Source organism: Castor canadensis, chromosome X (genome assembly GCF_047511655.1).
Source record: "Castor canadensis chromosome X, mCasCan1.hap1v2, whole genome shotgun sequence".
NCBI lineage: Eukaryota > Metazoa > Chordata > Mammalia > Rodentia > Castoridae > Castor > Castor canadensis.
The window spans coordinates 135,365,813-135,380,032 of NC_133405.1; the positions used below are offsets into that span (position 1 = coordinate 135,365,813).

Sequence of the window (14,220 nt, forward strand, 5' to 3'; positions counted from 1 at the left end):
CATTGCCTACTCAGCCAAGAACAAAGGATTTTGAGGCCAAGCAAATTGATGTCACAATCTGTGTGACAACCTTAAGCATGGGTCTTTAATATCACTGGATGCTTTAGCAATGTTACCAGGACCGGGTTACCAGAGGCTCTATGGCAGGACCATACTGTGAAATCAGTATCTCTTCCATTTATGACATGCTTTTTGAGGACTCTGTGCTTGTTTTATTTTCAAAAATAGAGTTTAAACATTTAATTTTTAATAAGGTGCCAACGTTTACACAGTGTTACAATAAAAAAAGACACGTTGCTATGTGGTTATTCCAACACCAGTTGTGAACATATCTCGTAAAAGTCGCATGTAGGCTCATTCCCAACACACCTAGGATGGCAAATAAATAGTTATTACCACACCAGTGAAAATGGGATCTGGTTAATGTTTCCGTGTCAGATACACAGGCTCGCTCCTCGGGTAAATCATTTCAAATGTTAGAAGCCGAGTCTGATAAAACACTGCCCACTCAAAATTAAAATGAAAGCGTAATATCGCAATTACGTGGGAATTCAATAGTCTCCTCCTTGGCTTTCTCATCTTCCCCAGCTCAGCATCTGATAATGAGTACTGAGCAGAATTTGCACATGTTGATAATTTAAAGTAATCCGTTCTCACCTAAATAAAACAAACTGCTCTCAAATTTCTGGTTTCTGTGACTTATTAGTGCTCAAATGTATCTGTTTACACGTCTTCTCTTTGGTGAGGCCTTTGGGAAGGACGGAATAGAGAACTTTGAGACCGCCTGGTTCTAAGCACAGGGAGTGCTGAGTAAGGGGTGATTCCCTGCTAGCACATTTGCCTTTCCCTAAAAGCCACAGGATCGGCAGCATTCCCAAGAGATGTGGTGAAAAACACGAAGAAAAAAGATCCACGTAGCACTTTAGAGATAGCCTTTATTTGGTGTCCTGAGGATAGGAAGGGAGAACAAGAAATTAGAGATGCACCTCGTTAGAGAACTCCTTTTCCACTTGGTGTTTCTGGTTTTTTACATTAAAAAATTGATTCGTAAAGAATTCTGAAAACTCTACAGATGTCTAAAGCCTTTGGTTCTGGAAAAGAAAACATTATTTTAAATAATGTTTCTGTCCCCTCCACACCCCAGTTCTCTTCGTCACATCACCAGGTCAAGTGAATTGAAGTTCACTTGGGGTAGAGCAAACACCTTCAGAGTCCCTACCTGGGTACTTTCACAAGAAAGAGCGGCAAAGAATGGGGTGCTATGCTCCCTGTGCAGCTTGTATGAGGCCTTGGCCAGTGGAGCAAATGGACCATATAGCTGAAGTGGGCTCTCTGGGAAGAAGGCCATTCGCCATGGCAGTCCCCAACTGCAGACTCTCCATCCTTGACCTTAATTTTCCTGGCTGGCCCTGACTTTCTGTGGAGGAGATCCTGAACCCCACATCAGATTGGAGGATCAACATGCAGAGGAAAAATGAGCTGTGTTCTCTAAGTCAAATCACTCTTCCAACGGTTTCTGTGAGCTCACAAACACCTTGTGGAAAGCACTGGGGAGAAGGACACAGTTCTTAAGATCCCCTCCCCCCCCAGTGACCTTGGCTCAGAGTAAACTAGTCCCTCAACTGCCTCCATGGCCTCAGCTGGATTAGAAGTAAACTGTGGTTTCACTGACCTTTGACTATCTTTCCACTGTCCCGTGTTCTTTCTGAAGTATTCTGGCTAAAGGGGCCTTCTGGATTATCCAAGGCCAAGGTATGACTAAAGCCTCTCTTTCCATTACAGGTCAGCTCTGAGGGGCCACCTGGGCTGAGGAGACCTACGTGACGCAACCGTTAAGACTTAGGATTTACAGTCTGGGAGAACCTGCCCTCCTTGCACATATTCTGTAGAAACCCAAAAACAACACTGACACTAGGATCTATGACTTAACACTTACCTGCCGTGAATGAGTCAGTGAATTTCACTCTAAGACCAAGGTTTAAATTCCCTACTCTTAACTGGATATTTCCATACCAAAATGGATATTTGAGGTCATTTGGAGGCGGGGGAATTAATTACAGAAATAAATAACTGGAACTAGTTTTCCATAAATGCCAATATGATCCAACTTAAATTGTTTTAATCCGAAGAACATATATTTCTTATAACAACTAGAAGATTTGTAGAAATCCCACTTGTAGCTAGGTTTTTATTCAAAAATAAAAATTCTTATCAGAGTTAAGAAGTGGTAGATTCTGCTTGGGAGTTCTCTATCAAATCTGAGAAAAGGGGTAGGAAGCAAGAAGTTAGAAGAATGTTTGCGGGGCTTGTCAAGATCAATTGAGTAAAGAAGACATGGAGGCAATGTGAGGCACGATGATGGAATTTCATGTGGCAGATGTGTTCCCACCCCAAGAACCAACCCTCCACTGCATATTAAGAAAGTTCAAATTTAGGAGAATAATGTGCCTAGCTAAAAATTTTCCTTCCCAGACTTGCATGCACGAGAGGAACCACGTGACAGAATTCCAGCCAATGGCTGCGTGTTGAGCATCTCTGGGAAACCTTTCCTTTCCTGATATATATATTGTATCTTGTTACTTGACTCTTCCTCCTTCTTCCCATGTAGAAAGCAGACATGGTAGCTAGCAGTTTAGCAACCACCTTGCAACTATGAAACAATAAGCCAAAGGAAGAGGAAAAGGAAGGTGGAAAAGAAATACGAGGAATTTGAATCCCCGGTGATGTTATGGAGACAGTCCCAGGGTGGCCAACTCCCAGGTTTCTTATTAAGCCCTCACTGTTGTCTTGGTGTTCTGTTATTTTCAGTCAAGTGCACATGTACCTGATGCATCAATATTAAATGACATTGAGATTGAAAGGGGTGAGAGTGAAGCAGCAAAAGGGGAGGGACAAGGACAAGTGAAAGGGCAAGTGGGATAAACCTTACATGGATCATACAATGGGCCTAAAACAGCTTGATTTCTTAAAGACACAAATCTTGACTAAATATGTCATTACACTCAAATACAAAGATGCCCGATGCTTAAATTGGCTGTAGAAATTTTAATTCTGTCCTTCTGCGCTGTGATTGCTGGTATGAAAGTGCATGCCTAGACATTAAAACTGGACATTTTGCATCCAACAGAGAAGAGAATGGAACATGCTTGGAATCAATTTAGTATTTCTCTTGCAATCCATTTGGAGAAGTTCCCACTGAGAACTCATCTGCCTCACCCTCCTGAGGGGAAAAGTAAGTAGTAACACTGGGTAGCTGGTTTTGACTGTGGCATATGCTACTTGGAAATTAAAAGAGACTACAGCAAGCTGTGAGCACACAGGCCACAACCCATGGAAAGTGCGGGACCAATCAATATTTAAGAATATTCAGGCAACAGCAATAAATAAATGAAGCAAATGCAATGAGGATGCAAATCAATGATGAGGCGTGTGTTCCCTCAAAATAAGGACGTGTTCCCTTGCATAAGAAGAAGCTCCACACAGCACTACATGCTCCAAAAGTTCATTGTCCACTCCAAGACACTGGTTTCTTCACATCCGTCATGGCGGGCACCTCTGATGTTGCTTTTGAAACTGACAAAGAAGCAGAACAAGCTGAAGCCACAGCAAGAGGTGGGATGGCCACGAGCAGACCCGCTGGGGCATGCTTGTGGCTTTCACTGTGTGCAACTTTAAATTCTTTCTCTTTTCCAACAAAGTAAGAGCAAATGTCTTTAGTCTGACTCAGTAACATTGCAGCAGCAAAATATCAGGAACCAATAAATAAGGACACTGACACACGGACACCCCTTTGTCTTGCGGACTCAAAGCTTCACATGTGCTATGAAGTTACAAACATCAGCCTTGAGTAAAAGGGGTCAAGGCTTCTCTACTCGGCATTTGTGTTCCATGTCCTCAAATCGACCATATCATTTACCCCACCCACGGGCCCCTGCAGCAGTAGTAAACTCACTGGGAAACAGCTTGGAACTCACACGGCGTTAAAGCTATAAAATGCCTACTTATTGATGGTTTTGCTTTTCCTTAATGTTCTATCCTTCTTCCCCCCTTTCAAACAAAGCTTTGTTTCTGCTGCCCCCAGTGCATATAATAGTATATCATTTGTTTTCCTTTAAAAATGATATAGCCGGTGGTTTTCTCAAAGTAACTGCCACTTTGTTGCTAATTAAACATGATGGATTCGGGATCCTGGTTGGCCATCTGAGCCATGTGTCTCAGAACGTCCTTCTTTGTGATGATACCAAGAAGCCTCCTGGAGTGGAAACAAAAGAAAGAAAAGAGGTCAGCCTAGTAATACAGATCCACTCTGCCCCCAAATCCTTTGCCACCTGGGCACAGGGACAGGTGAACTTTCCCAGCCTCCCTTGTGGTTGGGTGGGGCTAACAGAGTGAGCTTTGTCCAATGGCCTGTGGGTGAAGATGACAGATGCCAATCTCAGGTCACCTGTGTATTTCCTCACGCTCCCTCTCTTGTCATCCAGCCGCCAGAGGCAGAGGAGTCAGTGAAAGACTCTGAGGCACAGAGGAGGCATCAGATTCAAAGACCTGGGGACCCTTAATGTATGGTCAAGAGATCACACCTGCAACCCACATAGGATGTGACATGTGAGAAAAATAAACATTATTGGAAAAGGCCACTGACGTTGCAAGCTTGTTTATTATACAGGCAGTAAACCTACTATGACTAATACATGCTCTTCAATTTCAAGGTTATAATCAATTTTAAAAGGGCTTATGAAAGCCATTGTCAAAAGTTGATGACTCTACAGAAATTCCAAGTGTAAGGTATTTTATGTATAAGAAATGTTAATACAAGATAAAATGTATTTTCTTTTTAATTTTGCCCAACTAGAAGGGACACTGTTTGACATTCATCTCTGACCACAAATGCAAACTGCCTCCTCTTTAAAAATTCCATTGCTTTCAACTTATACAAACAACGCCCCTTGCCAGGGCCTCTGGTATAGGGCCATCTCAACTGTACATCGACAACCCCAGGGAGCACTGCACAAGCACTGCAATATCAGTAGTGCTCCCTGCATTATTCACAACCATTCAACACAACTCTTGCTTCATCATTTTATTAGATGCTTAAATCACAACCCGTGGGAACAAATCATGACTGCTGGGTAAAGTGAAAGGTTTGATAGAAGAGAATGTGCATGACTTCTTTGGAAAAAAGTTCCACTGCTAAATAAGGTTGCAAATGATGGCTCGCTCTATCTCCAGTGTAGTCCAGAAAAGGAGATTATGACATACCAAAAATGGCAAGGTAATTTAATAAAAGCCAAACTCACCTTTTCCTAATAGTGACTATGACAAGGGGTATTCAAATCAGACCTGGCAAGCCAGTCAGGCTGAAATTCTGACTTTTTGACTCTGACCACACTGGACCTTGAACCACCTTGAAAACGTGATTTCTTTCTAGTGTTAGTTTCCCCCTGTCTCACACTAGGGTAGATGGCAAGTACTGGGAACATCTTCAGAAGAGATGAAAGCAGCAAAGTGGGTCATTAAAAGCATGCTAGGCTGGGGGCGTGGCTCAAGTAGAGCGCCTGCCTAGTAAGGCCCTGAGTTCATGCAAGGCACTGAGTTCAACCCCCCAACACCTCAAAAAGCTGTGGGAGGAGGAGGTGACTAAATAGGGATGGAGCCAGGGGTGGGGGGGTTGGACTCAAGTGGTTCTGGGCTCCTCTTTGACTTTAAGCATGGTTGTGCATTACTTTCAACCCTCTTCTACAACCAATCACAATGCAGTCAACTTGAAGAGTTCCCATTAAACAGATGACATACTACCAAACCTACTATGGTAGTCTGTCAATCTGGGCTGCCAGAACCAAATACCATGGACCAGGTGGCTTAAACAAGAGACATTCATTTTCTCAATGTGTCACATGAAGATGCCAGCAGACCAAGTTGCTCCAGAGGCTGTCTCCTTGGCTCACAGATGACCATAGTCATGTTCTCACTGTGTCCCTACATGGTCTTTTCTCTGTACACGGATACTCCTTGGGCCTCTCCCTCTTTTTTTAAGGATGCCAGTCCTGTTGGATCAGGTTCTACCATAATGGCCTTGTTTAGCTGTAATTACATCTGTAAAGCCCTTCCCCACAGAGTCACATTGGGGGGTTAGTGTTCAACACAGGAATTTAGAGGGGGACACAATTCAGTCCATGACAGTCCTTCAGCCACCTCTACACTGACCAGCTGAAGGAACACAAAGCACTCTCTGTGCTTCCCTTCCTGCCCCATGTGGGATTCTAAAGCTTGTAAGAAATATAGAGGCGATTTAGATGAACCCAGCTTATTTCCCCAAAGGTTGGTACAGTACTGAAAGAAGACATGTCTAAAGGAACCAAGCATCATCACTCGTCTTGTAGAACATGCTGGCTTCTCCCAGGAAACTCAGCTGGGAGCATGAACATGGCTGAGAGAAGGTAGGCCAGGGGAGGATTCCAGGCTCCTCATATAGGAATGAAAGTTGCTGGGCCCAGCTGGTGGCTTCTGAACACACTCTTTTCCATCCTGACTTGTCTTAGTTTCTTGGGAGTGAACTGCCATAGCAAGGGCCCACTGCACTCATCCCACCAGAGGTGGAAATTTCCCAAGGGCATTACAACTTGGTACTTCGCAGATCACTCTGCTTCAGGGAGCCCCTGTCTCATTGGAGTTGTCCTTGGGCCTTGGCATCCATCTATGGCTGCTGAGAATAGCTGCCCAGGGCTAGAAGGCCCAAGTAAAGAAGAGATTTCCCCCCATGTTCAGATATATTTGTTCTTGCTCTCATGATACTAGTTAATTTAAGGGGACACTGGGGCAGCAAGGAGAGGCAGCTTTGATCCTGGGAGGGGCCACTACCTAAAGGCAAAAGGGAGTCTGCAGTGATGTCCCTCTAGGTAGCATCAGCCAACCTGAGTCTACAGGACTCTCTCCACCACTCTGTGCCTGGCAAGGCTTTACTCAGGGCTTCTCCACCTTAACACTAGTGACAACTGGAGCTGGACCACTCTTTGTTGGGGGTGACCTGTCTTGTGCAGCACCTTGGCCTCTACCCACCATATGCCAGCAGCACTTCACCCCCAAGTTGTAACAACCAACATGTCTCCAGACACAGCCAAATGTCTCCTATGGTTGGGGCTCTAGATCGCCCCTTGTTGAGAACAAACCATTGTCCAAACTGAAAAGCACTGAAGTATTCCCATACCTGATGGTTTACAGTCACTGACATGGATGCTCTGGAATATCGCCTCCCACCCACATATTACTTCTATAACCCACTGATCTCATCACAATTCATAACAAAGGGCCACTATCCGGCACCAGCTCTCAAGCACTTTCAGTATTACTCCTAGCTGGAGCTTTCAAATAAGAATGGCCCTCTGTGGGAAATAGACAATATGCCATCAGCAGGAAATGGGGAAGTTCCACAATCTGGCCCTGTATTCTTAACTTCAGTGAGTGGCATAGTTCTCAGAACCTAGGAGCCAGTTGAGCCTCAGGAAATGGGACAGTTGGAAGGATCCCAGGTGGGATTGGCTTTGCAACCAATTCCCATTACCCTAGAGCAAGGAGTTTAGCCTAAGGGTCACACATCCTCATCTGAAAAATAAAGAGAATGTAAATGTACATCATCTAATGAATTGATGAACAAAATGTGGTGCTTCTGTACGGTAGAGTATTACTTAGCCATAGAAAGCATGAAATACACATGCTACTACATGGGTGAACCTTGAAAATGTTATGCTAATGGTACTGGCACAAAAACAGACACGAAGACCAGTGGAACAGAATAGAGGATCCAGATATGAAGCCACACAACTATGAGCAACTTATCTTTGACAAAGGAGCTAAAAATATACGATGGAGAAATAGCAGCCTCTTCAACAAAAACTGCTGGGAAAACTGGTTAGCAGTCTGCAAAAAACTGAAACTAGATCCATGTATATCACCCTATACCAAGATTAACTCAAAATGGATCAAGGATCTTAATATCAGACCCCAAACTCTTAAGTTGATACAAGAAAGAGTAGGAAATACTCTGGAGTTAGTAGGTATAGGTAAAAACTTTCTCAATGAAACCCCAGCAGCACAGCAACTAAGAGATAGCATAGATAAATGGGACCTCATAAAACTAAAAAGCTTCTGTTCATCAAAAGAAATGGTCTCTAAACTGAAGAGAACACCCACAGAGTGGGAGAAAATATTTGCCAATTATACATCAGACAAAGGACTGATAACCAGAATATACAGGGAACTTAAAAAACTAAATTCTCCCAAAACTAATGAACCAATAAAGAAATGGGCATGTGAACTAAACAGAACTTTCTCAAAAGAAGAAATTCAAATGGCCAGAAAACACATGAAAAAATGCTCACCATCTCTAGCAATAAAGGAAATGCAAATTAAAACCACACTAAGATTCCACCTCACCCCTGTTAGAATAGCCATCATCAGCAACACCACCAACAACAGGTGTTGGCGAGGATGTGGGGAAAAAGGAACCCTTTTACACTGTTGGTGGGAATGTAGACTAGTACAACCACTCTGGAAAAAAATTTGGAGGCTACTTAAAAAGATGGACATCGATCTACCATTTGATCCAGCAATACCACTCTTGGGGATATACCCAAAAGACTGTTACTCCAGAGGCACCTGCACATCCATGTTTATTGCGGCACTATTCACAATAGCCAAGTTATGGAAACAGCCAAGATGTCCCAGCACTGACGAATGGATTAAGAAAATGTGGTATCTATACACAATGGAATTTTATGCAGCCATGAAGAAGAACGAAATGTTATCATTCGCTGGTAAATGGATGGAATTGGAGAACATCATTCTGAGTGAGGTTAGCCTGGCTCAAAAGACCAAAAATCGTATGTTCTCCCTCATATGTGGACATTAGATCAAGGGCAAACACAACAAGGGGATTGGACTATGAGCACATGATAAAAGCGAGAGCACACAAGGGAGGGGTGAGGATAGGTAAGACACCTAAAAAACTAGCTAGGATTTGATGCCCTTAATGCAGAGAAACTAAAGCAGATACCTTAAAAGCAACTGAGGCCAATAGGAAAAGGGGACCAGGAACTAGAGAAAAGGTTAGATCAAAAAGAATTAACCTAGAAGGTAACAACCACGCACAGGAAATCAATGTGAGTCAATGCCCTGTATAGCTATCCTTATCTCAACCAGCAAAACCCCTTGTTCCTTCCTATTATTGCTTATACTCTCTCTACAACAAAATTAGAGATAAGGGCAAAATAGTTTCTGCTGGGTATTGAGGGGGGGAGCGGGAGGGGGCGGAGTGGGTGGTAAGGGAGGGGGTGGGGGCAGGGGGGAGAAATGAACCAAGCCTTGTATGCACACATGAATAATAAAAGAAAAATGAAAAAAAAAAAAGAAATATAATATGAAAAAAAAAAAGAACAAAATGCGACTTACTTTAAAACAAAAAAAAAAAAAAAAAAAAAAAAGAAAATGTTATGCTAAGCAAAAGGAGCCAATAGCAAAAGGCCATGTATTGTATGACACCATTTATAGGAAGTACCCAGAACAGACAAATCCAAAGACACAGAAAGATTAGTAGTTGCCAGTGGCTATAGGGAGTGACTGCTAATGGGAACTGGATTTGGGGGCTATGATGAAAAATGTTCTGGAATTAGAAAGGGGTGAATATAACAAAAATTCTTGAATTGCACACTTTAAGGGGATAAATTTTATGGCATGTAAATTATACCTTGGAAGGAAGGGAGGGAGGGAGGAAAGAATGGAGGGTGGGAGGGAGAAAGGGAAGAAGGGAGGAAGGGAGGGAGGGAAGGGAGGGAAGGTAGGGAGGGAGGGAGGGAAAAGAGGGAGGGAAGGAAGGAAGGAAGGAAGGACTAAATTAAACTTTGAGTGAGTACACACTCAGCAATCCTACTCCTGAGTATGCTCCCCAGGCAAACTGAAAGCACAGGCCTGCACCAAAACAGTGCATGAATGTCCTTTAGAACAGAACTATTCATAATGCCACAAAGTGTGAGCAGTCCAGTGTCCACCAATAGAACGAATAAAGAAAATGTGGTCCATTCATACCACAAAAGATTGCGCAGCCATAAACAGAATGAAGCACTGACGCATGCCTCAACATGATGAACCTTGAAAGCACTATGCTGAGGGGAAGAAGCCAGTCACTGAGGGCCACGCAGTACATGGCTGCCTTGATATGTCAAGTGCATAGAAACAGAAGAGAGTAGTGGTGGCTGTGGTATAGGAAGTGACAGCCAATGGGACACAGGCTTTCTTTCTAAGGTGATGGAAATGTTCTGAAGTTGATGGTGGTGATAGATACACAACTCATTTTCTACTAAGACCACTGAATTTTACATTTTAAATGGGTGAATTGCACGGTATGTGAATTATCTCAATAAAGCAATCAATAAAAATAAAGACAGGGCCTCATGGGCTACAAAAAGCCCCACTCACCATGCAGATGCTAAGAATCTGGTGAGAGGGACAAAGGGCAGGTGAAGAATTCTCTTACTGGCCCCTCCCAGAAAACAGAATGGCCAAGTGAAGGGCAAAAAAAGCACGAGCATTTGCAAGTGTTGAGATTCAAATTGTCCTTTCAGAATTAAAAAGGAACAGTTACAAGGCCAGCAGCTTATACCTATAATGTGCCACTAAGCCAGCCATGATCAGGAGCAAAATCTGAGCAGGTTTGAGCAGGTCAGTCCACAGGAAGAGCACCCACATGTTTTCTTAGACAATGGGAAGGGTGGAAAGCCGGCAATCGCCAACTAGTGGGCAGCCCCTCAGCTTAAGCAGTTCACTCGTGCTCTGCTATCCATTTTCTGCTAGAAAGCCCAGCTCAGGACACTCTCCTCTGAAACGCCTACCTCGGGTGATGCTACTTAAATTGGATTCTTGTGTCTCTTAGTAGATGCTAAACGCCTTGATTTAAAACAAAAAACAAAACTTTTCAAGCCTTCTCTAATTCTCAGTCAAAATAAATGCTAAATTGACATATTTTTGCCAAAATATATGACCATTGGTGTTTGAAAAGTGATGAGATCTTTACTAACACACACACACACACACACACACACACACACACACACACCCCTCCTGTATCTATAAGGCCTGAATTTTGTTTCCTTATCTTTACTTTAGAGACAAGGTCAAAAGATCAGGCACAGCCAAGTATGATATCTCAGGCCTGCAGTCTCAGCCCTCAGGAGGCTGTGACAGGAGGATCATTTGAGTCCAGCTCAGAGCCAGCTTCAAAAAAAAAAAAAAAAAGATCAGGCATTTACCATTCCACAAACCTCATCTTAAACTTCTGTGACTATAGGGTCTGAAAGTTAGGCTTTTGGTTACAATGGCACTGGGGAAATATTAATTCAGGAGCTGCCTTGGGTTTGAGTATAAATTGTACCCTGGCTTGTGACAGTAATTACCACAAAAGAAGAAAGCTAAACATCAGCACAGAAGGAGGCAACATCAAATCTAGCAGGCTTTGTTAGTGGTGTGGAATGTCCTATTTGGTTTAAATCAAGTGTCCGAACGTCCAGCCCCTTCAGTGGCAGTTCAAGCGAATCCGCTGAATTATAAATGGCCAGATCTAGGACTAAGAGCCTAATGCAGATTCGAGCAGCCAGGTTCTTCTGAGAAACCTACCCCACGCCTGGGCCCCTGTGGACCACCTAGCGTGATGGGAGGAATTTGACACCATCTTCCCCTACTTGCTTTTCCTTTCTAGAACCTTCCTAGGGACAATCTCACTGAAATTCATTCTTACTCACTGGAGGCTTCTGCATTCTGGGAACAAAGATTTCTCTGATTCCTGATCTGGCTTCATGAATACCTTGGGCCCCAGATCCTGAGACCTCCTGCAGATGATCCAGGTCAAGGGATAGGCTGGGACTCTCAGCCATCCGAGCAGGGAAGGCACATGGCAAGGGAATGCATCAAAAACAAGAGCTGCCTTGAGCCAGGCCTGCCCTGGCTGAAAGCCCAAGGAGATGAAGATGAAAGACCCCGCAAACAAGGATCTCTTGCCAGCATTAACGTATCAGCATCTGTGTTTGTTTAAAATATGTAGAGCTAGAGAGAGAGAGTGATTTTGTTTTCTCATAGAACATTCGGAGCCAATTTTGGCACCCAGATCTTCACAGGAAAACCTCATGGGGCTCTATGAGGTGTGAGCGGGCATTAAGGGCAGAATTTCCTGCCTGAACTGGAAATTCCAATGATAACTGACAGTGGATTATTATTTTCAAAGAAAGGAGAAACTGCTATACACTTGACACAGGCGGTCACAGTGGTATTTGTGCCCAGTGCTAGAAATCCAAGCGCTGAAATTAACCTTAGCAGCTCCCCAGACCAGCAGCTTTACCCCAGAACTTGTTAAAAATGCACATTCTTGGGCCTCATCCCAGGCCGCAGAAATCAGCAGGTCTGTGATAGGGCCCAGCAAACTGGCTTTTACCTGGAGGTTTAATCCTGCAAGGCATTCTAATGCACACTCCAGTGTAAGAAACCATGGCACTCCTTTCAAATTCATTGGCAAAAATGACCTGTAGCCTGGAAGATTCATGTGTTCGTTCTCCATTGATTGTACCTCCCATGTTCAAGACACCCTTCTGGCAGCAGTCGAGAGTTAAGGGGGACCCTCCTCCCACCCATTCGGAGTTCTGCAGGTAAATGTGCACACTGAACCCCTTGGAGAGCCTGGACCCCTGTTGCCAGCACAGCAGGCAGAAAACTGAGTGAACAGGACTGCTGACTTGGTTAGACTGCACAGCCAGTCCCAAGATGCCTGACTGTAGCACAGGTGTGACATTTTGAGGCATATATATTTTTGTTGTGGGAGACATCCTGTGCATTGTAGGGTATTTAGCAGCACCCTTGGGCCTCTTCCCATTTGATGCCAGTAGCACCTTTCTCTCCACTGGTAACATCGACAATTGCAGACCCTGTTGAGAACTGTTGGGTTAAACGAGAGAGCGCTGGCTCCAGACACGTAAGCCACATTACATAGTTGAAACTCTGGGTTCTGTGAAGGCCTAAATAAACCATCTTGGGTCCCAGTGGCTCCGCAACCCATGCCCTCATCTCTGCCCAGAAGGGATACCATGGGCAGATGACCTGAGTTCCAGGCCACCCTGACTGAGCCGACCTCTTTCTCCACCCAAACTTTTTCTGGGGTTGTGGAACTTGAGGCACGCCTCTGAGCCTGAAGATTGGCCCTCGGGAGCATGGCCCTTTGATCCTTGCATTGCCGCTTTCCTGGTTTGTGACAACACAAAACAAAAGTTTTCGAGACAATGCCACGGGGCTCTCAGATCTCTGTTCTCCAATACCATCTGTTTGGCAAAGGTGAAGGTGTTTCAAACAGGCTGATACTTCAGGAAACCATGAAAGAAAGCATAATATGGATATGTGTTTGCTTATTTGTGATTGATAAGAACTGCCCCTTCTGCAGCCTAAGCCACAGCTGGTTTCACCCCTTGCAGAACAAAGCTCACTGTCCCTATCTCCCGCCACCTCCCTTTGCCTGCCCCTAGACCTTGCTCCTGCAGCTGGCCTCTTCCTTTACAGATCAAAGACCATCTCTTGCCCTTGCTTTCTCCCAAATGCTACTTAAGATCAGACGGGCCGAGAGAAGCCGCTGCGCCATTTTCTCTCCGCCAGCCAGCCTGCTTATTAAACTTTTGGACATGAGATAACTCTCGTGAGCCTCCTTTATGTGCGGTGTGCGGCGTTTTCCTAACAGTGATTCCATCCCCAGCAAAGGAGAGCACAGAATATTGTGCCCAGCTGCACCCAGCAGCATGGGAAAACACAAAATACGCATGCACACACCTCTCACCCACCCAAGTGCTGCCTCCATTAGCGCCTTGTTAAGAGCCAACATCCATTCAGCCTGCTGTGACAGCTTCCCCTCCAATTTCAAATTCCCTTCCTTCCATCCCTGTGCAGTAACTCATGAGCTGTAGCCATATAGACGTCCATGGCCAATTTCATGCCTTTCTCAGGTAAAGTGACAAGGTTATCGTCACTTTACGACGTAATGTAAAATTACCATTTTATTAGGTTCCCATCCCTTTGTTTCACTGTATCACAGATGAGGTTGTTGAGTATTGCATGCCTAACCCCATTTTTCCCATAAGTCCTGTGATTTCATTGCTCATTTCTGCGTAGGACTGTGATTTTGAGGGGCATATATGTCATATT

At 44.2% G+C, this 14,220-nt stretch overlaps 1 protein-coding gene across 1 annotated transcript in view; it reads right to left on the bottom strand.

Annotated features, from left to right (window-relative positions):
- Positions 1-917: 917 nt before the first annotated feature.
- Positions 918-14,220, bottom strand: part of Clcn4 (chloride voltage-gated channel 4) — a 65,089-nt gene continuing 51,786 nt past the window's right edge. The window contains exon 13 of the mRNA XM_074063899.1: positions 918-4,252. Coding sequence (XP_073920000.1) covers positions 4,162-4,252 — 91 coding nt within the window. The 3' untranslated portion in view covers positions 918-4,161. The remainder of the gene's footprint in view (positions 4,253-14,220) is intronic.